Below are 18278 nucleotides of genomic sequence, written 5' to 3' on the forward strand. Positions count from 1 at the left end.
ATCATGTTGTCGGGCACTGAATCTTCGTCTGTTGTGCATTTGCCCACTACATTACTCAGTTTGGCGTCATCGGCGAATAATGTTATTTTACCTCGAAGCCCTTCTGCCAAGTCTCTTATAAAGATGTTGAATAGGATTGGGCCCAAGACTGAGCCCTGTGGTACTCCACTAATCACCTCCGTCATTTCGGAGGGGGTGCCGTTCACCACCACCCTTTGAAGCCTACCTCCAAGCCAGCTCCCAACCCATTTCGTCAATGTGTTACCTAATCCTATAGAATTCATCTTGCTCAGTAACCTGCGGTGTGGTACGCTATCGAATGCTTTGCTAAAGTCCAGGTACACGATGTCCAGGGACTCCCCAATATCCAGCTTCCCTGTTACCCAGTCAAAGAAGCTGATCAGGTTGGATTGGCAGGATCTCCCCTTAGTAAATCCATGTTGTCGGGGATCCCGTAGATTCTCTTCATCCAGGATCTTATCTAATTGGTGTTTGATTAGAGTTTCCATTAGTTTGCTCACTATCGATGTTAGACTCACTGGTCTGTAGTTTGCTGTCTCCATCTTTGAGCCTTTCTTGTGGAGTGGAATGACGTTAGCCGTCCTCCAGTCCAACGGGACGCTGCCTGTACTAAGGGAGAGGTTGAAGAGCGCGGACAGTGGCTCCGCCAAGACATCACTCAGCTCCCTAAGCACCCTGGGGTGCAGGTTGTCCGGCCCCATTGCTTTGTTAACCTTGAGCTTTGACAGCTCACCGTAGACACTGCAGGGCGTTAACTCAAAGTTACTAAACGGGTCAACTGAGCCAACCCTTGTCTGTAGCTGAGGGCCGAGCCCTGGCGCTTCTCGGGTGAAGACTGAGCAGAAGTATTCATTTAATAGTTGGGCTTTTTCCGAATCCTTTTCCACATAGTCTCCGTCTGGTTTCCTAAGACGTACAATCCCGCCTGAGTTTTTTCTTCTATCACTGATATACCTGAAGAAGTATTTATCTCCCTTCTGGATGTTCTTTGCTAGAGACTCCTCCATGAGGAATTTAGCCTCCCTGACTGCTGTTTTGACGGCTTTTGACCGGTGAGTCTGACCTCGGTTCCGGGAAAAATGGCGGAAGCACTGATAAAAGAAAACATCGATGATCACTTGGAAAGAAACAAACTTTTGATAACCAGCCAACATGGTTTCTGCAGGGGGAGTTCGTGCCTAACCAACTTACTACACTTCTTCGAAGGAATTAACAAACAGATGGACAGAGGTGACCCCATAGACATCATATACCTTGATTTCCAAAAAGCCTTTGACAAGGTGCCTCATGAACGATTACTCCGGAAACTGAAGAACCATGGGGTGGACGGAGACGTACATAGATGGATCAGAAACTGGTTGGCAGGTAGGAAGCAAAGGGTAGGGTTGAAGGGCCACTACTCTGACTGGAGGAGGGTCACGAGTGGTGTTCCGTAGGGTTCGGTGCTCGGGCCGCTGTTATTTAATATATTCATAAATGATCTAGAAACAGGGACGAAGTGTGAGATAATAAAATTTGCAGATGACACCAAACTATTTAGGGGAGCTCGGACTAAAGAGGACTGTGAGGAATTGCAAAGAGACTTGAACAAACTAGGGGAATGGGCAACAAAATGGCAAATGAAGTTCAACGTTGAGAAATGTAAAGTATTGCATGTGGGAAGCAGAAACCCGAGGTACAACTATACGATGGGAAGGATGTTATTGAATGAGAGTACCCAAGAGAGGGACTTGGGGATAATGGTGGACAGGTCAATGAAGCCAACGGCACAGTGCGCAGCAGCTGCTAAGAGAGCGAATAGAATGCTAGGTATAATCAAGAAGGGTATTACAACCAGGACAAAAGAAGTTATCCTGCCGCTGTATCGGGCGATGGTGCGCCCACACCTGGAATACTGTGTCCAGTTTTGGTCGCCATACCTTAAGAAGGATATGGCGTTACTCGAGAGAGTTCAGAGAAGAGCGACACGTCTGATAAAAGGGATGGAAAACCTTTCATACGCTGAGAGATTGGAGAAACTGGGTCTCTTTTCCCTCGAGAAGAGGAGACTTAGAGGGGATATGATAGAGACTTATAAGATCATGAGGGGCATAGAGAGAGTAGAGAGGGACAGATTCTTCAAACTTTCAAAAAATAAAAGAACAAGAGGGCATTCGGAAAAGTTGAAAGGGGACAGATTCAATACGAATGCCAGGAAGTTCTTCTTTACCCAACGTGTGGTGGACACTTGGAATGCGCTTCCAGAGGGCGTTATAGGGCAGAATACAGTACTGGGATTTAAGAGAGGATTGGACATTTTCCTGCTGGAAAAGGGAATAGAAGGGTATAAATAGAGGATTACTACTCAGGTCCTGGACCTGTTGGGCCGCCGCGTGAGCGGACTGCTGGGCAAGATGGACCTCAGGTCTGACCCAGCAGAGGCATTGCTTATGTTCTTATGTTCCTAGGATTTCCCTGTCCCTGAAAGGCTTACAATCTAACTTTGTACCTGTAGCAATTAAAGGTTACCATATTTTTCGCTCCATAAGACTTACTTTTTCCCCAAAAAAAGTGGGTGGAAATAAGGGTGCGTCTTATGAAGCAAATATACATCCCCCCTCCCCCGGCAGTATCTTTAAATTGGACAGCTACCTGCTGAGTATGTCGGGGCCTGTAGCACTGCCTTAGTTGGACGGCTGCCTGCTGACTGCCAGTGTGTTGGGGCCGGCGGCGCACTGGCGCACTGCTGCATGGGCGCACACCATTTAAGAACATAAGAACATAAGTAGTTGCCCCCGCTGAGTCAGACCAGAGGTCCATCTTGCTCAGCGGTCCGCTCCCGCAGCGGCCCATCAGGCCTAGTGCCTGAACAGTGGTCCCTGATTTCCTGAATGGCTGTTCTCAATCCCGTGAGAACTGGCGGCAGCTGTTCAGGGGGTGGCGCACGCACACACAACGGCACGCTTGTGCACTACTGGCCCTGACATGCTGGTGGTCAGAGAGTTTGGAAGGTGACACAGGCCAGCTGGCCCTGATGTGCCGGTGGTCGGTGAGTTCGGGAGGTGTCACGAGCCAGCTGGTCCTGATGTGCCGGTGGTCGGTGAGTTCAGGAGGTGCTGCAGGCCAGGGCATTAACGCGCTTGTGCGCTGCTGGCCTCCTTTCCATGTTGGCATGTAAAGACAACAGAAAGTGAGGAGAGTGTCACCCACACTTCCTTTCTTATTTTGAAAAATACAGACAGTGAACTCTTTAAACCAGAGTGGGGGTTTATGTCTCTGTGATCTTCCTTCTTTTGATGCAGAGAAACTTAAAGACTAATCTGCAAAACAGTTGAGTGATTTGTTGACCTTTATTCCTGGTTTCTGCAAACTGAGATGAGTAGCAAAGGGGACTGAAGAACTGAACTTCACAGGCCAAAACAGGGGCCTTTCTCCTTCGTCACTAGCACATTTTGGAATAGCCACCAGCTGTTTGATGGTACTGTGGCAAATGTGGACTCAGGAGGAGTTATGGCTGTGAACCTGAAACACTACATTCTGGAGGAATTGGTGGCTGGATGGCTGTCAAATAAGTTTTTTTTTTTGAAGTGCTTTGAAGTTTTTAACTTTTAAATTAAAGGGTAATGTTGATGCTTTTACTGGCTCCAGAGGTTACTGCTGCTGGCTGCAGCCTCTGGAAATTGTATACCTTATCTGGCCTGACTTCCCTTCTGCTAATAGGGCTGGCGCACAGTGGAAGTGTTTGGCTGCAGAGCCCTGTGCAAGATGCTGGAAGATGTGTATTTTAAATAGATTTCAGTTAGCAAAATGATGAAGAGGGGAGGGAGGACAGGGTACAGAGCCTGGCAGGCAGTGAGAGGGGTTAGGTACAGAGCCTGATATATATTAGTATACGATTTGGTTCAGAATTTTTTTTTCCTTGTTTCTCTACTCTAAATCTAGGGTGCGTCTTATGGTCAGGTGCATCTTATGGCGCGAAAAATATGGTAAGTGATTTGTCCAAGATCCCAAGGAACCACAGTGTAATCTAAACCAGGTTTTTCTGGTTCTCAGCCTACTAATTTAATCACTCTAGGCTACTCCTAACTGAAAGATAAACCAGATCAAAAGCTGTAGACATGTGTAGGAAGATTAGGAGATAATTCCCTACTGCCATCTACTACCATGTGGATCTCAATACTGCATCAGCTCTGACTCTGCTGCTTAATATACTTAATATTCTATTATGCTTGTACTAGTTTTAAGCCATTACATTAACGGGTGCTAGAATAAATGTGTATTTCTTTGTTTCTTTCTGTCCTTTTCTTTTTATCCAAGTTTATCCAAGTTTATTATACAATTTGAGTAATCACCTAATCTATATTCTAGGCGATATACAAAATAGTACAAATATATAAAAACATAGGTAAATTATTACATAGACAAAAAAATATTTCAATGTTACAAAAACAAACAATTTAGAAACAATAGGAAAGTTCTTTAAAGGTTACAATCTGTAACCTCTCTTTTTGTCTTTCTGTCTCTTTATTTCTGTGTCTCTCCCTGCTCCTGCCTTTCTTTCTGTCTCTCTCCCTTCCCTGTTTGTCTTTATTTGTCTTTTTTCCTTTGTCTCTCTCCCTGCCCCCTGTCTTTCTTTCTTTGTATCTCTCCCCCGACACAGCTCTCTCCCTGCAGCAAGGTTAACTCAAGCGCACCCCTCCCCCAAACCAAAATCGCTCCCTGCTCCCCCAGCACACATTTGTGGCTGCAGTGGTCTTCTTGTGGAAGGTCTCGGCTTATCTGAGTGAAGCATTTCAATGTTTTGGCGGGTTCTGAAAGCTGTACAGCGTGAGAGCAGCACACTGAGAAGTCTCCCATTTTTTGTGTTTTCTGAAGCAGATCTGTGGCAGGGCCCACTGTGAGATTGGGGCGCTAGCAAACGTAGAGAGGGGGGGAAGTTGCCGCTGTGGTGGTCTACACTGGCTCTAGGCTCACAGCGTCGCGGAGGGAGGGTGATGTGGAAATCAGCGCAAGCTCCTTTTTGCCATGGGGAGACCACCGCAGGCTCCTTCTACTGCGCATGCGGAGGCATGGAGTTTCAAGTGTGCATGCATGCTAAGGGTTTTATTATAGTCGATAGATATATAGATATATAAACTGCAGACATATTAGGGTTCCTTTTACAAAGCCATACTAGTGATTCCCTTGCAGCAAATGTGACGAAGTCCAAAGAAACTGAATGGGCTTCATCACATTTGCCATGTGTGAATCGCTTGTAAAAGGAGCCCTCAATACACAATTGTTTAGATGAATCGGCTTATGCCATTCTTTCTTATGCCTTTGTGGCCTCCCGACTAGAATACTGCAACGCTATTTACACAGAAATTCTTTTCCCTTAAAAAAAACACTTCAATCCATCCAAAATACATCCATCAGACTTTTGGAGCATGCCAACAGTTTCAACTGCATTATTTCTCAGTATTTTCCAAAATCAAACACAAAATATTGATATTAATACACAAGGCCCTCCCAGAAACCTCCGCTCTATGGCCAAACACTGCCTTTCCATCCCCTCAGTTTCACTTCCCATCTTCCATGAGGCACAAAGCTTTTCCTACCTTCTCTAAGGAATGCTCTTACTAAAGATTTAAATCCACCCTTAAAACCCATCTTTTCTCCTTAGCCTTTCCAGAGGCCACAGGAGTAGTGGAGCAGTACTTTTCAGCGATGGTAGAACAGGCCCTTAGGCCTCTCAGCTCTGACTTCTCCTTTCCTCTTTATCGATAGTTCTTTTCTATTCTATTCATATTAGTCTGTAAACCACTCCGATTGTAATGAGAATTTATATATAAATACAATTACTATGTGTTGCAGTATCTGACATTTTAGTGTCTATGAAGTGGGACATGCCTGATGGAATGTTAACCTACTGCAGCTTCCTCTACTACCACTATTACTTATCATTTATATAGCGCTGAAAGGCGTATGCAGCACTGTAAGATTATGTCTGCTGCCTACATCTGGCTAAGGGCCTGCTTGACACACAGCCTGCTTGCTTTAGTGCTGGCTTGACCCCAGTGCATACTGGGCCCAACGCTTATCTTACCAAGTGCATCTGCAAGAATGGAGTAAGGTCAAACAAAAGTCAAAGCATCATCACTTGACATATGAACTGCATGTGTGCAATTCTGGCAAACCACATGTATACTTCAATTCCTTTTATCAGATACACTGCATTTCGCATAATATTAAGCACTTTACAAATCGTTTAGAAAAGTAATAAAAACCATCCTATTCAAGACATCCTTGAAGACAAATTAACACCGCAAGACTCATCCCAATTCTCTGAAGCAACTCGCTCTACTCTTCAATTCCTCTGGAAATGGCCAGATAACTTCTTTTGTAATCTGCCTTGAACCGCAAGGTATTGGCAGAATAGAAATCACTAATGTAATGTAATATAATAAAACCAGAAATCAAACAGGAATAAAATTATACACAACAACAAAAAATTCTCTCAGAAGCTAGAGAGGTTTTTGTTTTTTTAACTAATGTGACTTGGCTCCCTGCATATCATTTATCACAATGGTTCTCAACCAAGTCCTTAGCCACTCATATTTTTCAGGATATCCACATGAATATGCATGAGATATATTAGTATACACGGCTTCTCTTGTGTTGTGTATATCCTGAAAACCTGACTGGCCAGGCAGTCCCCAAGGAATGGTTTGAGAGCAATTTATAAAAATGCAGCTGTGCTTTTAAGCAGCCCATATCCTGGCACATATTTGCACTTCCACAGCCTATAAAAATATCCTCAAATGTAGCAATTGTCATTAGCAGGACTGTATTTGATGAATGTAAAATTAAAATTCCTCCACTGTATTGAGGTTTTGGATTTAAAGAACTTTGTCCTTGGTGGCATGAGAGCATAAGAAAGTGAAGGTGAAACAAACAAAAAACCCAAACAAACACTAGAAATGTATGCTTAAAATCTCATCAGTGAGCATTAAGAGCTAGCAGGGTCCGGATAGACAACATTTGAAGCAAAAGATTGTTCTTACTACACTTCTCCCTCCGTATTCGCGGTTTCAGCATTCACGGTTTCAATTATTCATGGTATTTAGCTTGCTGGCTCCTCCCACCAAATAACATCAGCTTGCATAGAGAAATTGCTGATTCCAAGCATTTACAGAGAAAAATCGCTGATTCCCAGCACTTTCTTCACCGTGTTTTGCCTCTCCTTCAGGAACAGGCCAGGTCTTCCACCATGTTATTCGCGATTTCACCATATTCACAATGGTTTTTAATAGAAAACAGCGAACAACATATGAAAAAGTTATTCACGGTTTTTCTGTATTTGCAGTTTTGTTAATCTCCTATCACAGCGAATACTGAGGGAGAAGTGTAGTACTGTTTGGTGGACAGGGAATGATTTGCATACATCACCAATGTTATATCAAATTCAAAGGTGAAATCCCAGGGCTATAAAAACAGCTATTAAAACGATATTTTTTAAAAATCCAAACAATCAAAGACTGTGGAAGATAATATCTTTGAAACATGCCAGAATAAAAGCAGCAAGTACCACAGTATTTAACGGGGGCAGTGACATATACCACCAGACAAGTAGAATACTGAGATCCGATTATGCTCATTTGTTAAACGTCTTTTCAGTGGCAGGGCCTTCAGAATGGAGTCATCTTCCTGGTTACATGTGCTTAATAGATAATACATCTGTTTTCCAATAAACAGTTAATAGCACGTGTTTTATAAAGTAAATGGTTGAGCATAAGTATAGGGGGCTCTTATTAGCAATAATAGCAGGGAAATTATAACACTGTGGTAATGATACATTATGCTTTTGTTTTGTTATGATGTTCCATATGTTTAAATTTATGCATATTTTTTGGTACCTAACTTTGGTATAAATGGATTATAAATAGGATAAAACAATCTCTTTTACATGCCTGTAACCATCTTTCACCACACCCTTCCATTAGCATCATTCTCTTAAGATATATCTACTATTCACAGGGATCAATCACATATCATCTATCATATGTCTAGCATTGACTGTTTTATCTTATACTTGTGTAATTACAGATGCAAATTGCACTCTTTCTAGCTAATGCAGATTAAGGGCACAGCTGGATAATATTTATATTAAATTTTTAATTCTAAGGGGAAAACAAATATCCAGTCAATTGCAAAACCCACTGTGATAAATATTAAAGCTGGACTAGCTCACTTAAATTTAATAAGGCTTGTCACATCAAATTACACAAACTGCAAACAAAAATGTAAATTTGTACTAAATTTTGCTAAGAGATGCAAAGTTGCAGTTGAATTGAAAGTAGCAACAGGGTAAGCCACAAATCTGTCAGTTTCCTTTCATTTCTAGTCTGCAATTCAGTTTCATACCATTATAATATCTACAATGTCCATCCAGGTGCATGCTGTACCATCTGGGAGCCTTCCCATACCCACACACACCACTGTGCCCATTCTAATTGGAAATTGGTGTCTCCTCATATGTGCTTAAAGCACCTAAGTCAAACATCTAACGTCTTAAACTCTCCAGTAAAACACTAGACCACACACACACAAAAAAAATCCTGGTTGTCCTCAATATCTCATTCTAAACATTGCGTTTTATATTACTATCAAATATATGAGCATTGTTATAACCCTTCTATATAGCTATCACAGTATCTGCAGACCGCATGAGAAAATACATTAAGGATATTATAGACACAAGCCCTGCATTCAAAGACATGAAGGAATTATCTACCTAGATAGGGGTACCCACACTTTTTTGGCTTGCGAGCTACTTTTAAAATGACCAAGTCAAAGTGATCTACCAACAATAAAAATACTAAATGTATACCCCATCTTTTACTACGGTGCGCTTAGCCGATTAGCTAAGTGCTAATGCGCCCATTATATTCTATGGATGCGTTAGTATTTAGCACGCGCTAAATAGGCTAGCGCACTTTAGTAAAAGACCCTCCCTATTTATTTATATATATACTGAGTGCACCTCTTCTGTCCTCCAGACCTCGTTCCATTCCCCAACCAACATCTTCCTCCAGGAGTCCAGCTTTTCTTCCTCTCTCCTCCACCCCTATTGGCAACATGTCTCCCTCCTCTGTTATGATCTTGCATCTCTCTGTTCTTCCTCAGGGTCTCTCCCCCCCTCTGTCTCTTCTCTCTGCATCTTCCATAGTCCAACATCTGCCCCCCTCTCTTCCGATTCCCCTTTGTTTCAGGTTTCTCCCTCTCTCTATCTTCCTTCTGCTAACATTTTGAGTCCTCCCACTTTTGGTCCAGGTCTTTGTTTCTCTCACTCTCTTTGTCTTCCCCACTCACCAGGGTCTGGCATCTCTCTCTTCTCGGTTCAGGGTGTTTCCCCTCTCTAACCCCTCTAGTAATCCAGGATGTCTTCCCCCTCCCTTTTGGTTCAAGGCTGCTTTCCTGCCCCTCCTAAAGGTCCTTTTGTCTCTTCCCCCCCTCCCCAAAACAGCATCTCTGAGGCAAACCCCATCCCGCTGGGGCCCTTGTGACAGGCACAGTCTTACCCCAATGTGCAGGGCTGCTTCACGCACAAAGTGACTGTCAGGTTAGTTCTCACCTCCGTTCTTCCCTCTGGGCCTAACTACCACAGTTTAAAGTTAATTGCAGCAGCCTTCAGAGAAAACATAGCAGGCTGCCGTCAGCTTCTGTAGCACATTCCCTCTGCTGCGATCCTGCACCTCCTCTGACATCAGGGGTGGATCATGGCAGAGGGAACGTGCTACAGAAGCTGATGGTAGCCTGCTACGTTCGTTCTGTAGGCTGCCGTAATTACAGTACTTTAAAGGTGAGACAGTGACTGGGGGAATACTGGGAGAACACTGGCTCTGCGATCTAACGGCTTTGTCTTTGCGATCGACCAGTACATCGCGATCGATATTTTGGGCACCCCTGACCTAGATGGACAACACTAAGGGGGAAATTTTGTAAATAGCATCTAAAAAGATAGGTGCCTATAATCACACTTAGGTGCTTGTTACAGAATTGCGCCTAACTTAAAATGTAGGCGTCTGTAAAGTAGGTCAGCGTTTTAAAGGCCTATATTATAGGCGCCTAAGTCCTTTAAGGAATTGCACTTAGTGGCACCTAAGTCCTTCTCCGCCTCTAAACACAACTACTTTGGAATTAAGTGCCGCTAGGCCCCATGCTAAAGAAGTCTATCTTTTGTAGCATTGTGCCTAAGAAGCTAGGCGCCTATCACCCAACTGATCTTTACTTTTTTCAATTATGAACTTGTTAAAGCTCATAACTGAAGCCGAATTACTAATTAAGCTAGGCGCCTAACTTTAAGCAGCTATTTATTAGGCGTCTATCTTTAGACGCCTCGAAGAATTTATTTTTAAAATAGACAGTTTCCATAAAAACATACATAAATCCTCAATAACACCTTTAGTATTATTTAGCTAGACAAAATCAGCAAAGCATCTGAAACAAAATGGGTCTCCCTTCCTCTCTTCACTTTTCTCCACCTTCTTCCATCTCACCACTCCCCCCTGCTCTCTTGCCTTTCCTCCATCTTTCTCATTCCTTGCTCTTTTCACCTTGACACTAAACTGTTAACCCCCTCCTTCTACCATCTCACTTCTCAAATTATCTCCAACACCCTGGCTTCCTCCATCTTTTAGTATTTGTGAGCTGATGTTTCTGCCTCTTTCAAACCATGCAGCTCAAAGCTCTTCCTCAGTCCAGCTGCACAGGCCATAGAGCTTGGGCTCTTCCATTCAGAACATGTGCACTAAAACATGCATGCTAAAAACCTTGTCCCAGGAGACCACCATGCAAAAATGCTATAAACTTATATTTAAAATAAATTAAACTGAGACTGAATAGATTCTATAGATCACGGCTCAGATGCATTTAGTCACATAGTACTAAACATTTCACAGATTTTTGCTTTTAATTAACAGCAATGTTGAGTCCTTAATTAGACCATTCTATTCCTCCTAACCAACCCAGTGTACAGATTTTTCTTAAACTTGATACATAGGCATACAACACAAAAATATAAATTATGTTTCAAGAAAAGATTGACAGAAAAAAAAGAAAAACTAAACTTACTATGTAGCTCGTGATGTATCACATCTATTAGATTTGGTTCTTCTCCCCACCAAAATATCCATAGCTCCTTACAATCTGGTTTGACATCACGCCGCCATACACACAAAAGATTGGCCTGTAGGCAACGGATGAAGCTCAGCAGGATCGGGTCATCCTGGGCCGGGGCTGAGATGATGGGGCCATAGTCCCCATGACCTTGAAAATTGTACCTACGCCATTTGATGCCTGTGAGTTCAGCCTGAAAAACAGAAAAATACAGTGCAATTAAATACAATACCATTACTCTTCCTCCCTACCAAATGATTAATCTTTCACTGAAAACCAGGTACTAGGTTCTCAGAATTCCACAAATCATTATTTATGGATTACTTTCTCTAAAATTTCAGCATTTTTACTCTGCTCTCAATCATCTAGGTGTATTACAGAGCCTAATAAAAATGTAAAGCACTATATCTGCATATTCAATACAATAATCAAATCATAAACAGCATTCACAATAATCAAAAAACCATGCCAATACATAAGATTGCAGTCAATCAGATTATTTATTTATTCAATTTTCTATACCGCTCTCCAAAGGGAGCTCAGAACGGTTTACATTAATTTATTCAGGTACTCAAAGTTACTGGCAGATTAGGAGGATCATAATATACTTAAACTTATTTTTAAAAATTCTGAAACAAATTCATCTTTATTAACTTTCTAAATTTAAATATATAACCCATTCAGTAAAAAAAAAAAAAAAAAAAAAATCCCAAAAAACCCTGCATTCTAGGCAAGAACAGTGAAAAGTCATACGCAGCCATCTAGTATCAAGGTTAACTTAGTTTAACAGACTTGATAAAACTGCTTTTACTGTAGAACCATACAACAAAGTATATGGAAAAATTATGTTCTTACCTGTTAATTTTCTTTCCCTTAGACGCAGCAGATGAATCCAGAGACCAATGGGATAGCTCACATCTACCAGCAGGCGGAGATAGAGAACCTGATTAATAGGTGGTCCTATTGGCTGGCACTCCTCCTGTATCATCAGTATAGCTCCTTGCCCAAGCACACGTAACCAGCAATAGGCATAGCATGTAAAAAACTTCTTTCCCATAACAAATCTCAAAATGCAATAATACAGAAAACAACCTGCCATAATAACAAACTGCAAAAGTTGCAAAAGAAAAAACCGAGAGACAATATCCAGAAAGGGTGGGGCTCTGGATTCATCTGCTGCGTCTAAGAGAAATAAAATTAACAGGTAAGAACATAATTTTTCCTTCCCTAGCAACGGCAGCAGATGAATCCAGAGACCAATGGGATGTAGCAAAGCAATCCTCAATCTGGGTGGGAAGCAAACGCCGCCTCCGCAACAACCGAAGCACAAAACGCCCCTACCGCATGCGCCCCCACATCCAAGCAGAAATGGGGAGAGAAAGCACGCTCGGAAGACCAATTAGCCGCGAGACAAATCTCCTCCAAGGAAAAAACCTCTGGGCCAAGCCCAAGAAGTAGCCATCGCTCCAGCGGAATGGTCATGAAGTTCTTTTGCCAACCGCTTCCCTGCCAGCAAGCAAGCATAAAGAATGTCCTCCTGGACCCATTGAGCGATGGAGGCTTCGGACGCCACCAAACGTTTGAGGCGTCCCTTGAAGAATGCAAGAAGGAGATATAAACAACTAAAAGTCGTTAGAAACCGAGCTCACAGAGAACGCTACGTACATATCAAAAAATGCAGTGAATAAAAGCACTGCTCCCAATTTCTCCTCCCAGGAAGAAGGAAGGAAAAGCGAGTATGACATAAAAGAAAGGATGACACCCCCCTAGAAAAAAATAATGGTACCATCAGAACTGATACCCCATATTTCGGAAATCAGAAATAGGAATCCCCGTTGAACAAGGCCTGCAACATAGAAAACTGCAGAGCTGAAGCCATGGCCACAAGAAATCCCATGTTCAACGGCACAGCCCTTTAGAGTCCCAAAAGACAAGGATGAAATGAAGCCTTCGGTATACTGAGAAGAAGTACGTGAAGATTGTACTCCAAACCGGGCTTTCTAAGAGGCGCATGAATATACCGCACTCTGTTTAGGACCTGAACTACATGAAGCTGAGAAATAAGCGAAGAGCAATATACCTAGCCCTTGTAACAAGCTAAGAATGGCACTAGAAGCTGAAGGGAATTGAATGCTAAGCCCTCGGCAATACACCTGTGCCAAAAAGGAACTCTGGAGTGGTTCAAACGTTAAGAAGCACCCAAGAAAGGAAAAACCTCCAAAAGGAAGCAGAAGCCACAGGAGAAGACGTCCGGAGCACCTGGATAAGAGAAGCAACAACCTGCTTCGCATAATCCTAAACACGTCAGCCAAGATTTTTCAAAAAACTAGGTCGTAAAACTAAAGTAGTACAAATATCCATGTTGAACGGACCCTAGGCGAGCAAAGCCGGACATACCAAGAAACTTCTTAGTCCGGCTGTCGAAAGACTCATCAAATCCGCAAAGTAAGGATGGCGCCGCCAATCCAGAGATTCTACAAATACTGTGCGCGGAAAGCGAGCTCGAGGTGGCAAATCCAAGCCATCATCAGCCAGCGGAAAACACTGAAAAAGAGAAGGCAGAAGCGAGAAAGGAGCCATGCAGCTACCCCCTCTAACTCCCACTCCCTGGGCCCGCCGAATAAGCTAGGAATCTTAGAATTGAGAGACGAGGCCATGAGGTCTAGGTCAAGCAGATCTCACTTCCATAAAAAGAGCTAGAACGCTTGAGCCACAAATCTCAATATCCAGGATGCAGAAGATTACACTATTACTAACATGCACACTTTCCAAAGTGTACACAGCGCTGTACACTGTAACATACAAGAAATGGGCCATGCTCAGATTCCGCGGAGAGAAAGTCTATCCAAACTCTTATCCTGATCCATAAAAGGATCTGCCAACAGAAGACGAAGATGAGAGTCCACCCATTGAAGCAAAACAACTTCACCTGCCAATGAGTACAACACTTACTGCCCAAGCAGTAGAGAAATACCCCCATCCTAATACTGACCAAAAGGACCCTCAGCGGCAATCCGGAAGAATGATCTGAAGCTCCAGAAAGGTAGCCTGACCCTGCTCAAGAGCAGTAGAATGAACAAGTACTGAGTCGCCTCTGAAGACTAGACTCCAGGAGCTGAGGATGGAAGCCACGGAGCCCCCCAACCCGACAGCCCGGGATGGTCGGTGGTCATGAGATAGTCCAGCAAAGACCGAGGCATGCCTTGAAAAGAGAAATCGCACTGAGCCACCAAATCATACAGAGTGATGCAGGAGGAGCATACCAAATAATTGGTGCCCTGAGATACCGGGAACCACCGGAACAAAAGCGACTGCTGTAGCGTAAAAAGGGGAAAGCAAGCCGAAGTCCCCAATGGAGTCAGCAATATGGATCCCAGAAACTGTACAGAACCCATACTCTTGGTCATGGTAAGCGAAGAAGAATACCAATCTGAGACCGAGACCCCACGCCCAAGTCTCCGGAAAGAAACACATGTCTCTCCTATATGAATAAAAACATCACCCCGATATACCTATAAATAGTACAGGAAAAAAGAGTGCTGTGCAAATTCAAAGATGCACGTGTAAAGAACTGAGGAAAAGATATCACCCTTTTCGTGTCAGTCAAATGGCCCGCTGGAAGTCGTCCGAATCAAGTAGGCCGTCAAGAAGAAATTAGATGAATCGCCTGGTAGCGCCAAAACGGTACCACCGCCCACATCACCTAAAACGTTCGTGAAGCCTTGGGTAGGCGAAATGGCATGTGCCAAAACCGAAAGCGCCGCTTCAAGAGAGGCAGGCAAACCACGTGCCGATTCGGAGTCCATAGAGAAAGTGTAAATATACTCCCAGGTTGTCTGCAGAAATGTGTAACCCCGAGAAACTAATTCAGCAGAATGGGATCCAGCCTGCCCAATGCCCCCGTCTCAGACACCATGCAGTAAGTGGAACAACATCCCTTAGTTCCCGAAGACCTACAAGAACCGTCCTGAGGACCAGTAACACTGAAAAAGGAAACACAAAACATAGAGATTCCAAGAACGAACTGGAAAACCTGAGGAGAATGCAAAGATGCAAGCATCCTGAAAAATCTTCACAGCCCTCTGACCTGCAAATGTTGAGAAGTATCCAAGAAAGGAAAAACCTCCAAAAGGAAGCAGAAGCCACAGGTAAAGATGTCTATAGCGCCTGGATAAGAGAAGAAACAACCTGCTTCGCATAACCCTTAAACGTCAGTCATGACTTCTCAAAACCTAGGTCGTAATACCAAAGTAGTACGAATATCCATGTTGATCGGACACTAGGTGAGCAAATCCGGAGATACCAGGAAACTTCTTAGTCCGGCTGTCGAAAAGCTTATCAGATCCGCATAGCAAGGATGGCGCAGCCAAGCCAAAGATTCTACAAATACTGTGCCCGGAAAGCGAGCATGAGATGGCAAATCCAAGCTATCATCAGCCAGGGGAAAACACTGAAAAAGAGAAACCAGAGGTGAGAAAGAAGCCACGCTGTTACCCCCTCTAACTCCCACTCACTGTGCCCGCCGAAGAAGCTAGGAAGCATTGAATTGTGAGATGAGGCCATGAGGTCTAGTTCCAGGAGATCTCACATCCATAAAAAGAGCTGGAACACCTGAGCCAAAATTCCCAATATCCAGGATGTAGAAGATTTCACTATTACTAACGTTTACACTTTCTAGAGCGTACACAGTGCTGTACACTGTAACATCCAATAAATGGGCCATGCTCAGATTTTGCGGAGAGAAAGACTATCCAAACTCTTTTCCTGACCCTTAAAATGATCTGCCAACAGAAGAGAAAGATGAGGGTCCACCCATTGAAAAGGGAAACACAAAACAGAGAGACTCCAAGAACGAACTGGAAACCTGAGGAGGATGCAAAGTTGCAAGCATCCTGAAAAATTTTCACAGCCCCCTGACCTGACATTATAGCGTCTTCTCCCTCATGAGAAAGCCTGAAGAGTCATTGGAAGAATTCAAGATCCCCTCAGAATGAAGTGCAGAAGGTCAGGGAATGGCAGGATGAGAACTGTAGGATCTGCAAGAAGATTCTCCTAGGAAAAATCAAGTTTCACAATGAAAATAGGAATATACAGGAACCATGAAAACAGTACTAACGCCATGCAACATGAGCAAAATACGTATGTCCTTAAAAGTGAATACGTACTAGACTCAATCAAGATGCTGCATCTACCGCCCCGTGGAAAACAACAGCATCCTTACAGGTATCAGACAAAGCTCACATCGCTAATGAGAGCTGCAGGGATGAGGCAAACAGCCACATAGTGCGTGATCCTCCATGGGTTTGATAGAATAGGTAACTGGCTCCTGGTTAAAAGGAGCTGTACAGACATTCCTGTCTGGTCGGGGGGCCCATCTAGCATGTGCAATGAGAAAATGGCGACAGGAGAAACCAGTGTGATAAGCATGGAAATCTGAAGTCCAGGCCCCCTCAGAAATAGAGAAAGAGAGTCCTGGCCGCAGGAAGATGCACAGTGTCATTATGCCCATAGAGATAGCCCGAACTTGTAAACTGTTTGTACTACCTTTAGGCATATATATCCTGTGCCACTACTAGACACATGCAGCTCAGCACAGAGGCCCAAATAAGGACAGTTACCAACAGACAAAGGCTCAATCTGCAGGGACCCCAAGAGAGACAATGAGATACCTGTGTGAAGTACAGGGCACTATCTTACTGCTGATCTCACCGTGCTGTCAGTTGCCGTATGTCGCCCCAGTCCAGAGACAAACCGAGACCTAGCACAGGTCAGAGTCTTTCTGGTAAACCCCTTGAGTGCTAACCCCAGAGTCCGATTAAACAAGCAGCTTCCCTCAAGGGAGTACAGCAGGAACACAGACATAGACATAAATCTGCCCAAGCTTGTCCCAAAGCTGGTGAAACACATACAACTTGTCTGAACCGGAAAGGAGAGAAGCCCCGGCATAACCTGACTAAAGTCAGCTGGAAACAAACTACCGGAACGCTGCAGCTCTCCTGCCATCGCCAGAGACCCAAGCACACGCCTGATTCTCGCTGACACGTGGTCGCTGCATCAACGCTCCTAGAAACATAGTCGGATTCAAGCCCCGCAAAATTTACCCTGCCGCAGCTTGCATAGAAAGAAAATCAGACTCGGAGAATAACCAGAAGAACGGCCCACAGCTCCGGAAAAAACATGTCCCATCTCATGCGCGCTGCTATAAACCGGCACTTGCACAATCAGCTGCACATGGCCGTGACAAACACCGATGAAAGAGAGCCTCAGAATAAACAGGACTACTGCTGCACTGAAACCCACAATGAGAACAAGTGCGAGTATGAAATCGCACCGCTACTGCCGTGCTGTAACCAACAAGGAAACCAAGCGCGTGCATGCAAAGGGTGGGAAGTCCCGACTCCCTCCACGGATTTCTAGTCATAAAACTTAGCCTCAATAAAATATCCATACTTTAAATGTACGATGACCGAACCCACAGTACTAAGACTCCCAAACAGAACCTGAAGTTCAAACGACAATAAAAACCAGACATACTCACAAGCTTGTTGTTAGGGCCGGTTGAAGCCAGTTAGAGCTAGTAGTGCAGCAAAAGCATGGCAGATTGTAGAAACTGTGGTCTTTTTTTTTTTTTTACAGAGAATGGAAAGAAGAAAAAAATTGAGACCCAGTCAGACCCTCTAGCAATGGAGGGAGGGTGAGGCAGGGACCTGGGGGGCCCAGGTGTAACCCCTAAAGCCGGCACTGTTCAGCTGGACACCCCTGTCTCACTGAAGAGAAAACCTCAACAGGAGAAATAGCATTGCCAGCTCATTGAAGAGAAACCTCAACAGGAGAAACAGATTGGCAGTCTCACTGAAGAGAAACCTCAACAGGAGAAAATAAAGTTCCAGTCACAGCCAGAATTCAGGAGCTAGTTGAATAGCGACCATTTCCTGCTGGGAGATAGAGAATACTGGAGATACAGGAGGAGTGCCAGCCAATGGGACCACCTGTTAAATCAGTTTCTCTATCTCCGCCTGCTGGTAGATGTGTGCTATCCCATTGGTCTCTGGATTCATTTGCTGCTGTTGCTAGGGAATAAGTTTTGATCAACACTGTCTGCCATACCATGTACTGTATTG

The 18278-nt window shown here is 43.9% G+C and overlaps 1 protein-coding gene across 1 annotated transcript in view; it reads right to left on the reverse strand.

Moving 5' to 3' along the window:
* Positions 1–18278, reverse strand: part of MED13L (mediator complex subunit 13L) — an 802147-nt gene that overhangs the window by 724010 nt on the left and 59859 nt on the right. Inside the window, exon 2 of the mRNA XM_033955209.1 lies at positions 11113–11350. Coding sequence (XP_033811100.1) covers positions 11113–11350 — 238 coding nt within the window. The remainder of the gene's footprint in view (positions 1–11112; positions 11351–18278) is intronic.

Source organism: Geotrypetes seraphini, chromosome 8 (assembly GCF_902459505.1).
Source record: "Geotrypetes seraphini chromosome 8, aGeoSer1.1, whole genome shotgun sequence".
In the NCBI taxonomy this organism is placed as follows: domain Eukaryota; kingdom Metazoa; phylum Chordata; class Amphibia; order Gymnophiona; family Dermophiidae; genus Geotrypetes; species Geotrypetes seraphini.